This window comes from Calypte anna, chromosome 3, assembly GCF_003957555.1.
Source record: "Calypte anna isolate BGI_N300 chromosome 3, bCalAnn1_v1.p, whole genome shotgun sequence".
Taxonomy (NCBI): Eukaryota; Metazoa; Chordata; class Aves; order Apodiformes; family Trochilidae; genus Calypte; species Calypte anna.
In genome coordinates this window covers 55298337-55319933 of record NC_044246.1, presented here as the reverse complement: position 1 = coordinate 55319933, position 21597 = coordinate 55298337, and the positions used below count along the sequence as shown (strand labels likewise).

The window sequence follows — 21597 nt, the reverse complement described above, 5'->3', positions numbered from 1 at the left end:
ACTCTTTTATCAAAATACATCTGGTGTCTCTAACTTGTTTAACTAGTTGGAACATTTTATGGGTAAAATGATACACTTCTGAATTCCAACAATGTCTATAAAAATAGAGGTGAGACTTTTTGATATTAGTTATGCGTTTCTGAAAACAAATATTTTTAATGTTGGTTACATGCAGTATCCCATAAGCATGATGTCCTACATGACATCTACATGATCCTACTGTGGAGTTTGTGTTGTAATGTTTCCTTTTTTGGACTTATGCTGAGGATGTTTTAGCAAGATGCTTGGAACTTTTTGAGCAGAAAAGTTAGAGAAGAGGTTGGAAAGGCACAGATCACTTTGAAGTGAGTCTTTGAAGAAGCTCTGCGTTCTTGTGCTACACATAGAAGTATAGATCAATTTTCTATCCACTTTGATTTGGGAAGATGAATTAACTGGCTCCAGGCTTTGTGTGCTGTGGTTGTTGTATATAGAGAAGAGCACATATGGAGATTTGCCTTTCTTGATGTCCCTGAAGATGTATTCTTTTTCTCACCTAGTCTATGTATGACTTGACATGGTATGGATCTATGTTCTCCTATATTACAGATTGTGTTATGGCTTGGGTAAATGCCTTTTTCTTAAAATCTGTTCTCTTCCTTAAATTCAAAATGCTCTTAGGTTGTTTTAGTAATTTGGGGCAGCCAGTGGTAGCCTGGGGTAGTAAACAGGCTGAAGTTTTCAGTCTTCGAGAGAAACTTTAAAGAAGGAGCAGCAACCAAGACAACCTGTGTGTCAGTTGTCCTCTTCTCAGAGGATTGAATAGATGAGGTGAAGTACCTGCTTGATGATCTCCGAGGTCCCTTCCAACCCAGCCAATTCTATGATTCTTTACTGGCAATGCTCAGCAGGAGAGAATGGCTGAAACTTTTTGGATGGTTAGTTTGCTATTGCCTCTGCTACTGTTGCTATATATTGCTAATATTACCTCTGCATAGTAGTGATAAATATTTGATGTACCTTAGGCAGTTCAGGTATATCTGTGTGATCTACAGTCTTGCTCTCTTGCCTAGAGAACATATGATGTTTTAGGAATTGATCACATCAGAAAAATAAGCATACCTCAACAACAGAAGAAAGATCAACTTGTAATTGTGTGAATGTTGCAAGACTTCTTTTTCATGGATGTTCATGATCTCTTTGGGTTTTGGTGATTAAATCCAAACTTTAAAACCAAGTCAAACTATGTTAAGTCTTGCAAGAAAGTAGGATGTAGAAATTATGATGCTGCTCTTTTTATGCACAAGTAGAGACAGGAAATCCCACTGAACTGAGGTCTGCATTCAATATATGCAGGTCAAAGCTCCAGAAAAGACTACTTTGTACTATCTGTGGGCTTTTTTCTGACTGCTTAGTGTGGTAACTAAACATTTATATGTTGAAGTTTGAATATTTTTTTCTGTGACTTCGTAGTGTATTGTATAGATTATTTTCCTAATTGGGGCAAATCAACATAGACATGAATGTAATCTGAATAATTACAGTTCCTAAATGTGGTTACCTTAGAGCACTGCTTCCAAGGAAAATATACTTTTTAATGTTTAATATTTCCATTTGTTTCCTACAGGCCAGCAAACAAGTTAGAAATATGGGAGGATTTAAAGATAATAAGTAAGTGGAAATGAAAGATTTGGCATAAAATTGTCTTTTTACATCTTTTAAAATGCATGGGGTTGTTTTTTCAATAGATATGAAGATAGTGTAATACAGTATGTAGTAAACCTCCTCCCATCCCCCCCTGCTAAAAGCTCCTCTGAAGCAGTATTTTGTAGCCCTGTGGGAAGTTAGAAGCTCAGAGACAGAGGTGAAGAATTGTATTGTTCTCGATGTTGTCCCATTCAAAACTTTGTGAGAGCTTTCTGTGTCATCACAGAAAAATCAAACTAGTTTCTTACAGAAAGTTTTATCCTGCACCTAACAGAAAGTATCCATAAAAATTGTAGGTCAGCCCTTACTTGTCCTGAAATTTCCTCTTTTCAAGGATATTTGAAAGAACCACAAGAGCACTGGTTATGAGGTCTTTGGTTCATCTTAGTTATTGGCTGATGAAAGCAGTGGAACAGAAGGAAGAAGCTTTTAAGTCAGATAATTATATAGTGAATACTACTGGGCTTTTTTAACTACTTTTAATTCCTTGGTACCATTTGTTATCCCCACCACATCTCCCCGGTTTTTGTCTTCCTTTTGGTTTTGTTTCTTTTCACACCTTTACAGACTCTGCTTCTTATCTGGCTCCTTTCTTTCAGTGTCCCTGTTACTTGGCATTCATCCATATTAATTCATGTCACTTCTTCCTCATGTCCTCTGTTGCCTAGTGGCTGGTAGCTGGTCCTCATTTTAATTTTTTTCCTTCAGATATTAGCTGCTCCTGCCTTAGGTAGTTTTTTTCCCAACTGCTGTTATGCCTTCTATGTCTTAATTACATGACAAGGGCTAATATTCTGTGGGTATTTCCTGGCCTAATGAAGAAAGATGATTTGACAGTACATCCACTTTCCTTCTGGAGCAACTTGTTTAATTTTTATCTCTTCCCCCACAGTACCTTGTGTAACATACAAAATTATATTAATATAGGACTTTAAATGAGACACTTTAGATACAGCTCCAGTATATTTGACTCATGACCATCTTGGGTATGTAAAATGTGTGTTATGACAACCATTAAGAGAAACATGACTATGCATTTAAAATTCAGCCCTTCCTGAGTCTTGGAGAGCACTCTCCCTCCTTGACTTGCCCTTATTTGTTTGACTTTGAAGTTATTTTGTTGTCTCTTTTCAAGGTTTCACAAGAAGCATTGTAGCTGTATATAGTACCTGTATGCTAGTAGTTCTTTTGCGAGTCCAGCTAAATATTATTGGCGGTTACATCTACCTAGATAATGCTGCACTCTGCAAAAACGGCACAGTAAGTTTCTTGTCTTATTTCAAAGGTAGAGCTTCCACTTTCTTGGAAGTGAGAGACAAAAAGGGCATGGCTTAGGAGTGTTAGAATGAAAGCAAGGGTTTCTAGAAGAGTGAGAAGATGTAAAAGCATTACCTGGAGTAAGATATATTAATGTGTTTTAATAATAGCCTTCACATTTGTATGATTTGGTGATAACTCTTGCTTAATAAAATGCTGGCAATACCAAAGAGTACCTTTTTGTCCACACTGGTATTGCTTAGAAGTTATGTAATGTCTAAACACCAATATCATTTACTTGCTTTCATTATTTTTTGAGTCAGGAATACTGTGTGTATGATTGAAGATGTATATGCAAATTTATATAAATGCTTAGATTTGCCCAGCACATACATTAATTTCCCCAAGTTAAATTTTCCTAGCATTAAAGAATAATGTTGTCTTTGAAATTATTACTGTTTTGTTTAACTCCAAAAGGCCATCAACCTAAATATCTGTTGGTGGGGGCCAGGCAAGGTGGAAGACTTGGGTTTTGTTCCTACAGTGTATCTATCTCTGCTCAATACAAGTAGATCAGTCCCACAGAAAGCACGTACCTGTTGCAGAGTAAGATCTGCAGATTGTTGGATGGCTTATCTAGAAACAATGGATATGAGCTTCATTTAGTTCTTATGTGTCCTCTGATAGCTCCTGCTGAGAATCAAGGAACAGCATGTCAAGGCAAGTTGGAAAAGACTAGGCAGGCTAGGGTTAATGGAGGTTGTGCTTTGTTTTGAAAAGCTTCTTTTAAAAGGGCAAGAGAAACATGTTTCCTGTGTTTATTTTCCCAGTAAAGAAGTGGGTTGACAGGCCCAACTCTTGAGGCACTCCATTGGAGCAATCTGGAATCATTTCTTAGTTCTATCAGTTAAGCTTTTGTTAGGGTTGCGCATCCTGTTTCACTTGGTTTGTGAGGTGGTGGAGGGTCCAATGCAGTTTTTTAAAAGACTTTTCTACGTATGAGTGAAGAGAGATTTTTCTGTGCCACTTAAGATGAAAGAGCTCTGTATAGTATTGAAGAGAAAAATGACAGAGCAGTTATGAGAGATCCATGGGTTGATCAAAGGTGGTGGAGTCAGAAGCTGCAGAGCTGCATGAGAATGGGGGAATCCATCTGCTGCAGGGCATTATAAAGATTAAGGAAATTGGTCACAACAGTTTTGAAATTATTTGTGCATTGTTCTCTACTGTTCATATGTCACAGAACTGTTTATTGTTTTTCCCCCACAGACACCACTGGCTCCCCCTGAAGTTCAGCAGCAATACTTATCAAGTATTCAGCATCTTTTAGGAGATGGTATGATGCTTACTATAAGTTATCTGTACTTATAAAAAACTACTCTTTTTAGGCTTGAGCAAATAGTCAGAGTAATTTTTACACTTCTCTTGTTTTAGGCCTGACTGAGTTAATAACTATTGTTAAACAAGCTGTGCATAAAGTTTTTGGAAGGTAAGAGTCTGTATTTCTCTGTGGTTAGCTTTTCATCTTTATTGTGATGACTGTTGCAAAAAAAAAAAGTGTACTGACTTTCCAAAACAATGTATTATTGTAGCAGGCTATGTCTACCAGTGCAAACTAATACTGCAGATTGGAATCCTGTTGCTTGTGATGTTATTGGTAGGAGAACAAAGCATCATTATTCATCATGCAATCAACACTGCAGCCTTTTCTTCCTTTACAGTATTTCCCTTAAGCACACCCTATCTCTTCTGGAGCTGGAACAGAAACTTAAAGATATCAGGGAAGTAGTGGAACACAAAGATTCAGATCAGATTGTGTCTTACTCTCCCTTATGCCATTATTTGATGCCAGATGAAGAAAACCCCTTGGCTACCCAGGTACTTGTTTCAGTTTATTTCTTCTACCTTTTTTCATTCTGTGTGGTTTGTTTGTTTGGGGGAGTGAAGCATACATAGTAGTCCTCTAGTTGGACCATGGCATCTGTATCTTTAATAAATGGCAATGGCTCTTCCATCATAAATCAAATCTCTTTAATCTGGGCAAAGCTGTACTTTCTTCAGATTTGATTGAAATTGTCATCTTCAGAATCTAAGCTCTGAGCTGAGAAACAGCCAAGTTACTGCTTTTAGCCTATGACATATGCTGTAACACAGTGCAGCTTAACTTGTAGTATCTTGCATTTGTGTATCAGCAAAGATGATGGACAAGGTGTAGCATTTGGGCTGAAGCCTGAAAAGGCAATGGTGTGCCAGAGTCCTGTGTTGCTTTGGGTTGGAAAATGAACAGGACTCAAGAAAAAGGTGTATCTTATTTCAGTTGTAATATAAAAGCAATTTCTTAACTTCTCTAAAGGTGTGTCTAAAGGTCTCACACCACAGGTTGGAGAAAATACAGCTTGATATACTAGCATAAAGAAGAAACATGCTTCTGTGTGTGACTACATGCACTTACCCCTTAACTAAAGGGATAGCTAAACTAAAGCTATATGCAGGATGTATTTCAGTTTTAGTGGTCAGAAACAGGAAAACATTGCTCAGTTAGTCTGGTATTTCCTTCTAATACTGCTTTTCATTAAAAAAAAATTACTACAGTGACTAAAAGAAAACCTAGAACACAAATTATAATGAATCTGATTTATGGCAACAAATCTTTTATTTTAAATAGATTTGACTTGTATATCTTGACTAGATTTCATGGTACCAAACTCTTCTACTCTTACTTGTACAGTTGCTGATGGATTTCTTACTAAATAACCTGTCCTTTGTTTTTCTAGGCCTATGGACTCACAGAGAGAGATGTTGCTACAATTAAATTACTTAATGAAACCAGAGATATGCTGGAAAGGTATAGAGAAGCATCCTGTATGCATATTAAATTTTTCTCACACTATTATTTATGTAAGACTGTTGCTTTCATATAAAAAGCTGTCAACTTTCATATGCAAAAAATGCACTCTGTTGCATTAAATCTTTATATTCACTAATTGTAGGCTAGGATTTTCAAAATTTAAGAGCTCTGAAGATACTTCTCTTCTGCTAAAGCAGGGTAAATTGAGAGTAATTTTATTGGATTCACTTGCTTTGATAGAGCAATTTTGGCTTATCAGAACTTATTTTTAATGCATGCTTTTGAGAGTGGCTGTATACATCCTTTTACCAGAGAGCTACTGAAATAAACAAGGAAGATGAGGGAATTGCAGCAAATGCCAAATTAACCCTACAATTCATGTGGGACATTTTGAGAATGAGCAAAGTTCCGTCTGTGTATTACTTAGTAAGAAAGCAAAGTGAGAAATGCTTTAGATTTATCTGGGTTTTAGTAATCTTAGAGTATAGTATAGATCATTGATTTGTTTGCTATGGAGTTATGGGGAACTCATCTATCTCGAGGCAGCTGTATTAATGGCCTTTTGTCTGGGTCATACATTGTCTCTTATGGAAGGCCCATCTGTAGCACTGAATACTTGCAGAGTTGTTTAGTTTGAAAGTATAAATCCTGGGAATTCTTTTTTCTTTTTTTCAGTCCAGACTTCAGTACAGTTTTAAGCACGTGTTTGAATAGAGGATTCAGTCGGCTGCTGGACAATATGGCAGAGTTTTTTAGACCTACTGAACAGGACCTCTCTCAGAATGGCTCTGTAAATAGGTACATGCTTTCTTTTCCTGTGGTTCTCATGTCACCAATGTTTTGGGTTCACAGTGAATTAGAAAAATAGGCTATGGCTTTTCCTTCCTTCTTGAGGTTCTCATGCTGGAAATAATTCTGCTTCTTGCTTTTCAAGAATGAATGCAGTATCCTCACTTCAGTTGAGCAGACACCTAGGGGTATTGCATGTTTCTTCCCACCTGTGAAACTGATGGAACTTAGGCAAGGTATCTTCCCCACCCTTACTTGCAGATCTAAAAGTAGAAATTGGAAGACCTATAAATTTACCTTTTTGCCAACACTGCACAAGCCTTTCTAGCTAAGGAGGATTTGCCCACTGGTCATGACTCCTGAAAGGTGAACTGCAAAGCACCTCCTCTGTGAGGCTGGGAGGATAGTGGCCCCCTGCGGTCAGCAGCTAGCTCTGTACATCCCTGACGTAGTTCTGTGGGAAGGTGGGTGTTTAGATCCCATGATTATCCAAATACCCCTAGCCAAAGCACCCACAGAGCTTTTGGTTCTTCACCAGTATGCTTTAGAAAAAGACACTAACGTTCAGGATCTTCTGCCTCTTCCTAGAACAAAGTTTAAAAATAGCTTTTATTCTGAATCTAACTTTGGTTTTACACAGTGTAGAGGGTATTTTACAAGTATAAAAGCTGAGTTTAAATCTTTGGAATAAGATTTCTAAAATATTAAAATTAAAACCTAAAATAATAGCTGTTTTAATGTATGTTTATTGTTTGAGAGGCATTGCTTATTAAAGTAGTGGGTTTATTTAACTATAGACTATTTACATAACCTAGAATATCCCAAAGGCTGTAGTTTGGCTGTCTGTTCAAAGCCTGGGTTAGAGTTTGAAATAGTTTTTAGAAGTGCCAGTCTACAATCTCACACTGGCTACATACATACATCTTAAGACTTAACCATTAAGCTTAACCATCAGCTCTTGCATGAGAAGCAAGTGTCAGACTCCGTCACAGGAACACCAACTGAAATTTGCTTTGGTACTTCTCAATATTAAAAGAAAAACTTGATAGGGGAAAAGAATTTTCACCTATATGTCTTAGTCTGCAGTCTTTCAACTCCTACTTTTGAAGTAAAAATTACTTAGAATTGTAGTAGTCACAGTTAAGTGCCTTCGCTGATGTTAGAGCAGGTCTAGGTCAATATTTTTTATTCTTTTCTAGTCTCTCCAGTGTCAGTCTTCCTTTAGCCAAGATAATTCCAATAATAAATGGACAAATCCATTCAGTATGCAGTGAAACACCCAGTCACTTTGTTCAGGTAAGAATGTTGCTTGTTATTTTTTTTCATATAGTGTGCTTTATTCTGTTTAATTTCTGTGGCTTATCAAAAAAAAAAAAGTAGAAATAATTGGCATAACTTAATTGTTCTTTGTAAATTTGTATCTTCCAAAAACACGCTATTTTTCTAGAACATCTTTCTCTGCTAAACTGTGCAGATGTACAAAAAATAGATCTTTTGACTTGGTTCTACTTCTGCCCATAAACCTCTGTAAAGTATGAAATTTGAGTTACATTGCTGTGGGAGTGCCAAGTGTTTTTCTCCTGATGTAGTACAGCAAAACCAGAATAGATGTGTTTTATTAAGCAAATTTATTCTTTAAATTTATTTCAGGACCTGTTGATGATGGAACAAGTGAAAGATTTTGCTGCTAATGTTTATGAAGCTTTTAGTACCCCTCAGCAACTAGAGAAATGAGCTGCACATTTCTAGGAATAGTTGGTGTATTTATAACAAATCTGTTGTGACTACTGATGAGATTTGGGTTAATTTTATAATGGTGGAGGAGTGGTAGACCAGCCAGAAAGAACATTCTGAAAGAAGTGGGAGTGAGCCCGTATTTGTTCTCATGGAATTCTGTTTCAAACACACATTAAAAATATTGTTAAAAGAATCATTGTATGTAAAGACTTTTCTATTAAAAATGTGGTTAAACTCTTCCATAATTTATTTGACTATTTTTATTGCATCTAAAAGGCATCTGGTGGCAGTATTACAACAGATTGCTAAAACACTCATTTGTCTGCCTGGGGTTCCTAAGTTTTGGAAAAAAGTCATGATAGTGGTCTAAGAATAGCATAGAGTAGCAGAATGAAGTAAAGATACTTCCTCTTTCTCTCATTTTTTTCTTTTTATAAAGGAATTTTTTTTCCTTACCTTTACCAATGTTATTCCAAAGAATCTCTCCTTCTTCAGAAAGCCTTTGCCAACTGTGCACATGTGTCTTGAACAAGCTGAGGAGGGGTGTGCTTTCTGTGACTTAGTACTAAAAGAATATGGATTTTTAGAAGTTCTCATTTATGGTTCAAACAGCTACACTGTACACATGAACTTGTAAATATTTTATCTTAATTTGTATTGATTTTGAGCCCAGTTGTCTGTATTGTAATAAAATATTTTACTGTAAAAATCATGTGTGTATTAACATTACTAGCAGGAAAGGCATCATTTGGCCCATCTTTCAGCTGAAAGAAAAAAATCAGCTTATCTAGTGGAATATAGTTTGCACTTACTGACATTACTTAGTAACTACAAACCTTTTGTCTCTATACTAAAACTATTTGGGCTTTTTGCTGTTCTATACCCCTCTTTGCAAAGTTCAGACTGAAGCTGTCCCTACAAATAGGACATGAGGAGTTTAGGAATTTTTTTCTAGTGGGATGCAGTCTTTCCTCTGCTTAAAATACTGTCTGTCTGCCAAAGTTGAGAATACCTAGCAATTCCTTATAACATTTTTTTTTAAAAAGTTAGTCATGGAAGTGTGTGTTTTGTTTAATAGTCCACAGAAGGCACTGTGGTAACAGTGTAAAAGGAATGGGTGTGAGCAAGAGTCGGCTTTAGCCGTGTAAAATTACACACACCAGAAAAAGTTCTTATGTTGCAAGAAGAGAGATAACTCAACCAATAATTTTTCACAATGAGAAATTAAGATGCACATGGGCATTTGTCATGAGTTTCTAACCCTTATAGGACTGTTCTTGCAGATACTGCCAGCTGCAGCGCACAACTGGACAAAGTATTTTTTCCTTCAAACGGGCAGTTTTTACTGTACAGTTTTGTGGCAGTGAGATTTCTTGACTGAAGAGGTTGTACAACTGCCTTTTGTGCACTTGCTGTTTGATCTGTTGTTGATCTGAGCTTTGTTCTTTAAAAATCTAGAGCCTGTTTCACTTCCCCTTCACATAACTTGGCAGGAAACTGACTAATACTCAGTAGATGCTCAGTTGCCACACGAGCTAAAAGAAACAAAGTGTATGCAAAGATTCAACCATCTCCTGCTAGATTTCATTCTATTCCATCCTTTAACGACAGTACAATTTTTATAAAAAGTGAAATAACTGATATTTCTCAGTCAAGGAAGTTAAGTGTTGGAAACCAGTGATGAGAAACATCAGCATTCCTGACTGAATTCCATCAGCATTCCCAAGGCTCCAGCAGTGTGAGGCTCAGTTTATGTCTGTCAGTTGCAAAGTCCAGCCCCACTGACATGGCAATTGCTCAGGTGTTAATTGAGGTAGAGCTACAATGATTCCCGTTTCTCTGAGTGCAACCCATTTCAGCAGTTTCTCGTAGCCAGTCAGCTTCACCTGAGATAGAAACATACACTATAATTAGAACACTGCCATTATGAAATGCATATAATTGCAAATTTTAATTAAAAAAACTCATGTTGTTCCATAGGTACTTTTTACTATACAACTATCCTTAAGTGCCACTTACCAACCAAATGAGTGATAAACCAAATTGAAGGTAGTAGTAGATACTGGCAGAGTAGATGTGTAAGTAATGAAGCCAGTGATGTTGGGTCTTGAGAAGTATTTAGGGCTGTAAAAAGCATGTAAATACTTTTCAGAAGTATTTGGAATGGGATTAGGGTCTAAGCATGAATCCAGTTACCACAGTGTGCAGTTTTGTAGCATTTGAAATACCTGTTTCCTGAGGTGAAACTGTAGGCTTTGGTGAGCAGTGTTTCCTACAGCCTGCAGCCAGACATCCCAGAACAAAGCTGACCTGAAGAACCCCTTCACTAAAAACAGAGAAATAGGCTTTATGGTGAGACTTCTATGCCAGTTGGTGAAATGCTGAAAACGATGGAGCAGCTGAAGGGAGGACGTCTCTGCCCCATGGGAACATTACTCTCTTGTGCAGATAATAGTGTATGTGCCTCTACAAAATTCAAGATGCATCTGCTTAATTTTTGGAGTGACTCTTTCTTCCTTCTCACAGTGCTGTCTTGGCACTAATTAGATTGTTCTCATGTGGAACTAGACCAGAAGCAACAATCCAGAAACACACTTAATACATTTAAGCAGCTAATGGACAGCCAATGCATGAGAGCAGGACAGAGCTAAGCCAAAGTGAATCCCCACCTAAAATGCACAGTGTTGACACTGAGTCCTGAGCACCATCTGTTCTGCTCTGTCAGTCTGTTTCCATTGGGTTATGCTATTTGCTAATGTACCTGTAACATCACTGCTTGGTCTAAGATACACATCTGGGGTTGTACTGTTGCACTATTTTAGCATCCCTGGGCAAAACAAAAATCTCTGTGTATTTTCCCTTTGTGCATGGCTTTGACTTGAAACTACAGCACTACTACAGAAATTACAGTATCACCAAAGTCATGATATCTATAAAGAAATGAAAGTCATGAAATCTATAAAGAAAGGTCATGATGAGTTAAAAGCCTACACAGGAAACAGTAGGAACAGCAGCAGTTTTTTTCCTGCTACTTGGCCTCTTTTTGTGATCCTTAGTTTGCAGGCTAAAACATATCCCAGCAACAGTTCAGTCTAACTTTATTTTTAGAGAAGCAACATCCCAGTGGGAAGACTATGACAAGGAGGTCCCAGAATGAAAACAGGCATCTTGCTGGGTCTCTTCCAACATACTCATCCTAAGAGCTATGCATTCCCAAGGATGCCAGAAAAATAAAATAAACACAGATGGAGCATGACAAATCCTAGAGGTGTTTTCCTTCAGACTATGTTCATTTCTTGCACTGTGTGCTAAAAGCCTCCCTGTTCCAAAGGGAAAGGCAGGGAGTGGGGTTAGAGGGGGATGTCTTTTACCTGTGTTTCTCCAAGCTTAGCCTGTGGCTCACCAAGTTCCAGAGTCCCAGATACTGGCCAGTTAAGGAAGATAGCATTGACTTTGCCTTCTTTAGGGCTGAAAGTGTACCTGGTGAGAAAGAGGGAACAAAAATGCCTGTCAGTTCTTCTCTGTAAATTCTCTGAAGCGATATGGAGTGCTTTCATGACTGGAAAAGTGGATCTGGAAAGTCAGCATTAATTACATTTTCATATATGTAACCATCATTTCAGACAATTTATGCCCTTAAATAAAATAATGTTCCTTGAAAATATGTTTGAACAAGCTAGTGTTAATACAGACTATTAAAGAGCTCAGTTTAGAGGTAAACATCTGCAGTAGCTTTAGCAAGTATATAATGAGTCACTGCTGCTCAGCCACAGAGGAAGGAGGTACTTGCAGGGTGGGGGGAATCACAAGTATACTCAAGGCTTATATTCAGAAAAAAAGATGGCAATTCACATCTATACACAGATTTTAGTAAGAGTATATGCAACAGTGAAGATTCCACCTTGCATAGCTAGTTTTTTAAAAACTGAATTTCAGCAGATGTTCTCTATAGAATATCCTTGGAAATCCTGTAGAATACACTTGAAACATTTCTCCCACTTCCTTCATTTAGTTACAAGCTTTTATCATAGAATCATAGAATCATAGAATTGGCTGAGTTGGAAGGGACCTCAGAGATCATCGAGTCCAACCCTTGAACCACCGTTGCGGTTGCTAGACCATGGCACTGAGTGCCACATCCAGTCTTTTTTTAAATATCTCCAGGGACGGAGAATCCACCACTTCCCTGGGCAGCCCATTCCAATGACGGATCACTCTTTCCGTAAAGAAATTCTTTCTAATATCTAACCTAAACTTCCCCTGGCACAACTTAAGTCCATGCCCTCTTGTCTTGTTGAAAGTCGTTTGGTAAAAGAGCCCAACCCCCACCTGGCTACACCCTCCTTTCAGGTAGTTGTAGAGAGCGATGAGGTCTCCCCTGAGCCGCCTCTTCTTTAGGCTGAACAACCCCAGTTCTCTCAGCCTCTCCTCGTAGGGTCTATGCTCGAGTCCCTTCACCAGCCTGGTTGCCCTCCTTTGGACCTGCTCCAGGACCTCGATATCCTTCCTGAACTGGGGGGCCCAGAACTGGACACAGTACTCAAGGTGTGGCCTCACGAGGGCTGAGTACAGGGGCAGAATCACTTCCTTGGACCTGCTGGCAATGCTGTTCCGGATACAGGCCAGGATGCCATTGGCTTTCTTGGCCACCTGGGCACACTGCTGGCTCATGTTCAGCTTCTTGTCGATCCAGACTCCCAGGTCCTTTTCTGCCTGGCTGCTCTCCAGCCACTCTGTCCCCAGCCTGTAGCGCTGCATGGGGTTGTTGTGGCCAAAGTGCAGGACCCGGAACTTGGCCGTGTTAAACCTCATCCCGTTGGAATCAGCCCAACTCTCCAGTCTGTCCAGGTCCCTCTGCAGAGCCCTCCTGCCTTCTAGTTGATCAACACTCCCCCCCAGCTTAGTGTCGTCTGCGAATTTGCTGATGATGGACTCAATCCCCTGATCTAAATCATCAATGAAGATGTTGAACAGAACTGGGCCCAACACTGATCCCTTGGAATGGTTTTACTAAGCAGTCAACAGCTCAGCTACATCCTATTAGAACAGGAGTAAAAAGGCCCACTGAGGCAATGAAGAGAATCAAAGCAAAAAAAACCTGATGGATCACTAAAGCTTTTCAGCAGCTAGGAGGCACAAAGGATTAGGAAAGTCCAGCAACTGGCTGAATTTAGTGACCAAAGCATTGCTGTTATCTTCCCATGCATTTTTACCTTGAAAAGAAATGCAGATTATGCTAGACTGATTTTCTAGTTTCTCTCCTAACAGTGACATTAAGCAAAGCATTCCTTTGTGAAAATTAACACTTCATAGCAGTTTTATATCTCTGGATTTATATTTTTGTTATAGTTGTTCCCAGCTACACTAAGAAGCACAAGATCACTAAGGACATGCTGACAACCTTGTGCATCATCCTGAAACTATGTTCTCTGACACACCATCATCTACCTTTATACACACTTCTATATGCAATTACTTAAACTGACAAAAGAATTAATTTCTTCTCGTCACGCAAAGTAAAATGGTGATTACTGTAGCATCAAGTCCTAAAGAATTTCAGAATTTCACATACACTGCTGCTGCTTTACACAGCCTACACTTCAACTCAGTAGCCTTACCAGACATTGGGTGTGACTGTGTCATTCTGTGCTCTCCATGGTTTTGTTCCATAGATGGCTTCTCCATTGACTTTCAGCCAGGCACCCATCTGCCTTAGGCGTTCCTCAAATATAACAGCGATGCGACCATCATGAGTAGGCCCAATATTCATCAAGAGATTTCCTCCGCAAGACACTGTTTCTACAAGTTGCTGAAATGTTTTTAAACATACGCAGAGAGCATATGTGTATAAGAGCATAGCTTAACAGCTAGTTAAGTCATATAGTAGAAGTTTCTTCTAATGCCAGGGATGCTGCTTCAGAACAATGAACTGAATGGCTTTTGTGACTGCAGCATGTTTAGACTTTGGGGATAATTTAAGCTCTCATAAAACAAGATCCTGCTGTCAATTTTTATGGCAGCCCAAAATAGATTTGTGCACCAATATGCCTGTCTGAATCTACATTAGAATAAGGTCCTACAAGTTTTTAACATTTCAACTTCTGCAGAAGTTTCATGAGGGTTTTATCAATACAATGGATTGCAGATGATTTCCCTACGTGACAGAATAAAGCTGATAGATGCCAATTCACTTTTACTGAAATGGAGAGAAGCAACTTCTTCCTCCTCTGATGCTCTCCCTATTTCACTGAGACATCTGTAAATGCCTCAAAGGAAGCCTTCTGCACAGTCCATAAATATTTGTATTCACAGCCACACTGCCCTCCAGAGATTGTGGACTGAGATGCACCAGTCTGAGGAACAGACAACTGGAGACAAGCTACTGAATGAATTAAAACCTTCTGCCTCTGCTAAGGAATTACTTCAATTTGAAAATATCTTTTGCAAGGGCAGTACTAAGATTCAGATTAAACAACAATAATAAATAATATTCCCCTCACTATTTGCAATTAAATGCATTGTATCTTTAAAATCTTTTCTTAATACCTTAGAATAACAAAGGGAATCTAATGTCCTACTAACACAGGCCATCTGCCTCTAGAGTTTATCTGTATGTCTGTAATACGTGTCTTGGGGGGGGGGGGGGTTCTGTAAAAAAAATTAAAGGAAGGCATCTCGCTACAAAGTAAAAAGACTATTTAACAGCTATAAACTGTTTCTAGCTAGAAGGGGGAACAAATGTAGCCCTCAGTCAGAAGTTCCTAAATAGAAACTGAAACTCCAACTGCTTGCTTCTCTTCAGCTTACGGGTGAAGTTACTTGAAAAACAATGGAAAAGGTAATTTTGTGTCTATGCAGATCAATCTTTGGCCAGCTACTCACAGGGGAAATCCCTTCTAGGAAAATGAGTGAATTTTCACTAGATATTTTTCCTTAGTAATTGCTATAAAATTAAACACAAATTATATGGATATTCCATCTGGCCAGTGTTAGGCTGCAAACAAACAAAATGATTTATCATTTCATTGATTCATTATTCAATTAGAATAGTTAATTTTATAAAAACAGATGATTTAAATATTCTGTAGCGTAATAATCTGAGGGCAAATCAGAAGCTGAAGGCAACTCTTTTGCCCCACTGTACCTTCACCAAGTCCTTGACTGTGAGGTAGTCATCCAGCTGTGCGTCCCTCCTGTATCCCCAGGACTTCTTGTCAATAGTCATACAGTTCTCCCACTTGTGAGGCAGGAGGTGCCCGGGGTTGTATCGGTCACTACAAGTGTAGAAGCCGCCGTGTGTACAGATGCTGCCAGCTCCCCAGCGGTCATTGGTCACCACCGTGTCCCGGACTGGACTGCACACAGGGAAATTTTATGGTTTTTATTCTATAAAACACTATCACAGCCAGTGACCCTTCTCACATGTGCCCCTCACAGAAACGAATATTTAGGACAACTTCTGCACTGCTAATTTATTACCATTAGCTTAAATGCAATTTCAGAAATCCTTTTCTCGTCCTTTGCTACTAAAAGGCCTAGATCAGCATTTCTTAGGGAAATTATGATCCAGACTTTCACAGGAGGTCTGCCAGAAATCAGTCTGCAGTTCACATCACTGCCAGATGTTCAGTCTGTGATGGCAAAGGTGTAACCATATTCTCCCTGCTATCCTGTTTGAGTGTATTTTCATGAAAGAGTATTTTTCTAAAGCAAGCTTTGATAGCTCTAGGGAAGACATGGATTCTGTATTTCAGGAAAATTAATATTTAGTTACATCCTTGTAAGCAGAGGTAACAAGTTCCACAAAATACATAGAAAATGAGACAAACTAGATACAAAACAGAAATTCAGATAAGGAGCAAAACCAGCATCATTACGTACCTCTCATTATACAGCCAAGCCAAGAAACCAGTGCTGTTCCAGTAAGTATCTGGTGCATTTCCATTCCCATCAGACCAAATTATTTCTGGTTGGTACTTTGTCACAATTTCATAGAGTTCTGGTAATGATTTACTGGTTGGAAACTTTCTTGTCTTGAAGACATTGGTGGCATCCTCAAGGAAGAGGGGATTAAACCACTCGAACAGGGAATGATATAACCCAAAATGCAAGTCTGTCCTGTTTCTAACAGATGTTGCTAGTTCAGCCACAAGATCTCGTTTTGGTCCCACATCAACAGCATTCCAATTCCAAGAATACTTGGACCCCCACAAAGTAAAGCCTGAAAAGAAACAAATAGAAGCATGAGAAAGGAAAGCAGAGCTACTTTTTTCCTGGAAAGTAGTTTGCAAGTGTGTTGCAAAAAATGAATATAAAATAATAAAAATCACGTATGTAGTAATATTGTTATCATGGTATAATGTATGCATATAATCTGTTTATGCATGGTGATAGCAGTAATAACATCAGAACACCTTGCCAGATACACTTAAGCATTTTTTTTATGCACACACAATTACAGTTCCCAGATCTGTATTCCTTTGGTTAATTTAACTGGGACATCTGAATGAAGAGAACAACTAAGGAGGAAGGAATAAATTAACCAAAAATACAGCAAATTTCAAGGCATCTGCATTTTCAGTGAGTATATCAAGTGTGAACTGTGAATACACATGCAGCTATTGGAAGATGAAATGCTTTCTCAGTTGCAGAATGTACAAGCTATCGTTTGCATTCAAAGACTCTTCTCCTGTCTGTTTACATCTTATGCAAATGTTCACTTTTCATTTGTCTTGACTTTTGTAACAGCTCAGTCAACTCCTCAGTGTATATGAGCAGAGTGCAAAAACTTCTGAAACAACTTTTAAAATATCAGCATCAAGTCAGGGGGGACTGAACATTTCAGACATCCAGCAGGAGCACTTACAAGTAAGTACTACTGCACTGCGGACTTAGGCCACTGCCAGAGGAGCTCCACCATTGCCTTTGAACAGCTTTATACTCATTGCCTAATAAATATTGTAAAATTTTTGTGAACTGGATACATGTAATTGTATCAAGTAGACACTACTTGTATCTCTACAAGATAAAAATTAATGCCCAAGGCTACAGGACAGACTAAATTAATCATAGTACTTTTGAAGTCACTGGAAATTCCACCATGACCATCATCAAGACCAAGTTTTATGTGTGTCAGAGTGGAGATTAAAATACACAATTTACAAGCTGTCAGTCTTGTACACTCATCTCCCCACAACATCTACTAGATGTACAGTCATACTGCATCTTAGTATTTATACTTTCATATTTTCTTCCAATCACTTCCTTTTTCTTCACTATTCTCCCCAAAGCCTCTTACAACTATATTGCCAAAAAACATTCATGTCTGTGAAACTACAGATCTGGTTCAAGGTTTTGGCTTCTGTACACTGCATTAGGAAGAGCTACACCCTGTGTACATTTCTAATTCTGAAGCTGACTCCTGGAACATACTCCTGAATTCCTTGGAGAAACCTACAGAGCTCAACTGCTTGTACAGAGCGGGTCTTGATATGGTAAACAGTGCAGAACTAATTTTTGTAGTTCCTTAAGCAATAAAAAAGAAATATGTACTAAGACATAGGACAGCTCAGTTGCCTTCACCACTTCAGATTGCCTCACCTACAGCAAAAGAACAGTGGCACAATCAATTTTTTCATCCTATACAAGCTTCATAGCCATAGCTTTTGTGCAAGAGTCAGGAAAACACATGCACATTCCTTGGGGTGTTTTTTTCACACTTTCACTCTGGGCTGGGGCAGGTCAAGCTGCCCAGCTTTTTCTACCTCTTCTTAGCAGGCTGGGTAGTCACACAGATTTTACTCCTGTTGACAGAAATGTAACAATTACTAAAATTCACAAACCTTCCGCTTACCTTCATGATGTTTTGAAGTTAAGACAACATATTTTGCACCTGAAGCCTTCAAAATATCTGCCCACTGGTTGGGATCAAAAAATTCCGCTGTGAAGAGTGGCCCAAAATCTCCATAACTGAACCCAGGTGGGTAATTTGTCTCCATAAATTTCACATAGGGCTCTCTCTTTTCCTTCTGCCAGTACCACCTACAAAATACAGAGAAAAATGCATCTGCTGGCGTATTTTTAGAAAAAGAAGAGAATTGAAATCATCAGCTTCCATTTGAGTTCACACTGAGAAGTACATGCACTGACAGTAAGGCAAAATTGCTTCAGAACACTACTGATTATCAAAGATTTCCTTTTCTCTGTCCTCCTTCCCCATGCTTTACGTTTTTCAAGAACTCCACTTTTGACAGGTCCCAGGATTTCATTTGGAGATACGAAACAAAGTAGCTACACTTTGAAAACAGAAAAATGGCAGTCTCATTTAGTACCCAAATCCCAAAACTGTTCTAGAGAGAAGCAGTCCATGGCACAAGGAATGTACTTTTTCTGGACTAACACAAACCACCCTCCTTAAATTTCACACATCAGGCATCTGGCATCTCTGCTTTGCCCCCCCCCACTGCAAATCCTGCAACCCACAAAGAGGTGGACCAGCAGTTTTACCTCTCTCCTGGACCAGAGTCCTCTGTGCTAAATGAGTGACCTGATGTGAATGGACGGATGCCCATGGGCCCAGAACAGGAGAAAGCTGCAACTGCAGTTCACTGCAGCTGCTGCACAGACCAGGCTCCAAAGAAAAGTCATCCTACTAGAAGAAATGTCCTCCAACAACAATCTGCCTCTTCAAGAACATCCTTACAAATGCACCTCTGTCACAGATGCTAGCATGCAGGTACACATCTACCTGATGCCGCTGGGAGAGTGCACAGAGATTTAGGAACCAGAAGGAAAACTAAGCTGATGATGGCTTTCTTCATCTCACCTGTTTTTCCTCATGATAGAGAGAGACCAGTACTGTCACTATTCCAACTGGTCTAGCCCACAGCAAGGCTTGGAACTCCCTTCTGTGTTCTGAAGGTGGTCGCTCACCCTCATCATAGGCAGAGATTATAAATCACCACCTGCATTTTCAACCTGCTTCATCCCTCCCCAACCTAGCAATGAAAGACGAACTCGAGAAAAAGACCTTACTGCCTAAACAGCCTTATTGCTAGAGACCCTCTAATAACAACATACTTTGTGATTGCTAGTAGTTACAAGAAAAAGGTATGAAAGCATTCACCTTTCTATGAATGAAGCCTATGGAAGATCCTGCTGACAAATTTAATTTTCACTGAAATTGAAAGAGTAAAAGAGGCCAGAATCTGAATGTTTGAAATGTATTTCTCTCTTCTGTCCTGAGCTGGACCCTGACTTCAGTCCTGTAAGACCACAGTAACATATGGATATTGATACAATCTTTCCAAACAGACTTCATCATAAACAAACACAATCTCTGGCAGCCAGCAGGGAAAAAAAAACAGAAGAAATAGACTGACAGTCTTACTCAGTGAAAGAACCTGGAAAAAACTCTAGCAGCTCTGATTTTAAAGTTTGTCATTGCATATAGAAACAGGTAACATGCTTGCTTCTCTCCCTGTGTCACATAGTTTGCTGATACGAGCACTTCTACTCCGATGTGATTAGAGTCTGAAAACATTGTGACCGATGCTGTGCAGCTCTGAGGAAAGAACAAGTTGGGTGATAGCCTTCAATTTGAAGGAACAGGACGTCACAGGACCTCTATCATCTGACTGCACATGCTACCAGAAGGCCCTGGAGCAGCTTCACATCCACATATGCCTAAGGATGGGCAGGTACAGGAATATAAGAAACAACTTCAACAAATACAGTTTTATAACACCACCAAAAACCTAATGCCTGATCCTGAATCATGGTGTGAACCACTGTCTGAACACAGCACACAGAATCAGGCTTGAAGCAAAAGCTAGATTTCCCTTTCCTGGGAAAGCAAGTAATTAGTAAATGGAGCCCACATTAGGAAATTGATGCAACTTTTGAACATGACTGTGAAAAGAACAGGCCAAACATTGTCAGATGACAGTGGTGGTTTGTTTGTATCATCTATGTTGGTTTGTTATACGAATATTGCATTTAAGGTTTACCATAGCTCTGCCACAGAGCAGCTGCTATCTTTGTATTCTGATAATGTGACTCACTTGAAATCATACAGGAAATATTTAGTAGAGCAAGGAAAGAAGATAGCAAACACCCAAAGAGCGGGAACCAGTGAACACTCACAAACCAAAGAGTTTATTCATCCTTTAAATTAGAGTAATGTGAAGGATGAGAGCTATAGGGTGGAAAGCAATCTTTAACAAAAATAACAGTGAAAAAGAAGAAAACCATCAACGGCACAAAACGTGCACAAGAAAATGCAAGCAAGGCAGCGATGGAGGGAAGGACCGACTACTGCGCTCCCTGCAGAAGCTGAGGCAAGAGCAGCGCCCATATCCCGAGGCTGGAAGATGCTCAGCGCCTGCGGAGAGCTCCTTCATCCACCTCTTCAAAACTGCCCTGGAGAGGTCACCCTCTGCCACTCAGCCAACTCCTCCTCTCACCAGGGCTGAGGAAAGCACAGCGTGCAGCTCTACAAGCGCTGTGGCGAACGCCGGCCAATATATCGCAGAGTTTCGGGGCTGTGCAGACATGGTCAGACACCTCAGCACCGCATCAAACTCCGCCTCCTTTGAGAACGGCGTCCGTGACCCCACAGAGCGGCCTCAGGTCGGACCGCACCACCCGCCTCAGCTCCAGGGTCAGCCTGCAGAGGGGCTTTAAACCTAAGTATGACTGTAAAGGACACACACCCCGCACCAAAGCCCGACTGTCCGCGGAGCTGCTCTCCAACCAAACCCTCAGATCCGCAGCTGCCTGGGTGCGGCCCTCCCAGCAGGTCTCGGGGCCGGTCGGGGAAACAGGTCCAGGCCGGGGAGCTCACCAGAACCACTCGCTGCCGAAGCTGGGCACCGAGAACACACCCCAGTGGATGAAGACGCCAAACTTCGCCTCGTCAAACCAGGCGGGCAGCGGCCGGGCGTCCAGCGAGCCCCAGGTGGGCTCATACCGGGGCCGCTCGTCGCTGCCCGGCGGCCGCGCCGGCAGAACCCCGGGCAGCTCCAGCAGCAGCTCCAGCAGGAGCAGCGCTGTGTGGCCGGGCAGGCCCGACATGGCGCCGGCTGCAGAGAGGAGGCTCCCCGGGCCGGGGTCGCTGGGCAGGCCGCTGGCCGGGGTGGGTGGAGGGGCACGGGCGGGGTGGGGCGGGCACTGGGCGGGCTTGGGCTCTCCCCGCCCCGCCAGAGCCCGCCGCTCTCCGGCCAGAGGGTAGGGCTGCTCCTATCGCGGGCAGGTGAAGGGCTCCGGCTCCGGCTCTCCCC

The 21597-nt window shown here is 40.3% G+C and overlaps 2 protein-coding genes across 3 annotated transcripts in view; one reads left to right on the top strand and one right to left on the bottom strand.

Annotated features, from left to right (window-relative positions):
- PEX3 (peroxisomal biogenesis factor 3) overlaps positions 1-9019 on the top strand; it is a 17657-nt gene extending 8638 nt beyond the window's left edge. Inside the window, exons 4-12 of the mRNA XM_030447435.1 lie at positions 1607-1650; positions 2822-2946; positions 4213-4279; positions 4378-4432; positions 4665-4821; positions 5718-5788; positions 6467-6589; positions 7780-7876; positions 8231-9019. Coding sequence (XP_030303295.1) covers positions 1607-1650; positions 2822-2946; positions 4213-4279; positions 4378-4432; positions 4665-4821; positions 5718-5788; positions 6467-6589; positions 7780-7876; positions 8231-8314 — 823 coding nt within the window. The 3' untranslated portion in view covers positions 8315-9019. The remainder of the gene's footprint in view (positions 1-1606; positions 1651-2821; positions 2947-4212; positions 4280-4377; positions 4433-4664; positions 4822-5717; positions 5789-6466; positions 6590-7779; positions 7877-8230) is intronic.
- Positions 8226-21597, bottom strand: FUCA2 (alpha-L-fucosidase 2). 2 transcript variants are annotated; one of them, XM_030447433.1, is made up of 7 exons: positions 21162-21597; positions 18171-18358; positions 16199-16538; positions 15462-15672; positions 13936-14126; positions 11689-11797; positions 8226-10203 (listed from the first exon to the last, which is right to left on the bottom strand). In XM_030447433.1, exons 1-7 carry the CDS (start codon positions 21389-21391, stop codon positions 10063-10065), a joined length of 1410 nt encoding a protein of 469 aa, XP_030303293.1. In that variant the 5' UTR covers positions 21392-21597; the 3' UTR covers positions 8226-10062. The 2 variants fall into 2 exon arrangements, with proteins under 2 accessions (XP_030303293.1, XP_030303294.1); XM_030447434.1 differs by lacking the exon at positions 8226-10203 and adding an exon at positions 10370-10643.

Excerpts from the sequence above, each read along its gene's own strand:
- FUCA2 (XM_030447433.1), bottom strand. The coding sequence starts at position 21,391 with ATGTCGGGCCTGCCCGGCCACACAGCGCTGCTCCTGCTGGAGCTGCTG. Across the intron at positions 15,673-16,198 it reads GCTTGGCTGTATAATGAGAG|TCCAGTCCGGGACACGGTGG; the intron begins GTACGTAATGAT and ends CCCTGTGTGCAG. Across the intron at positions 14,127-15,461 it reads CAGTCAAGGACTTGGTGAAG|CAACTTGTAGAAACAGTGTC; the intron begins GTACAGTGGGGC and ends AAAACATTTCAG.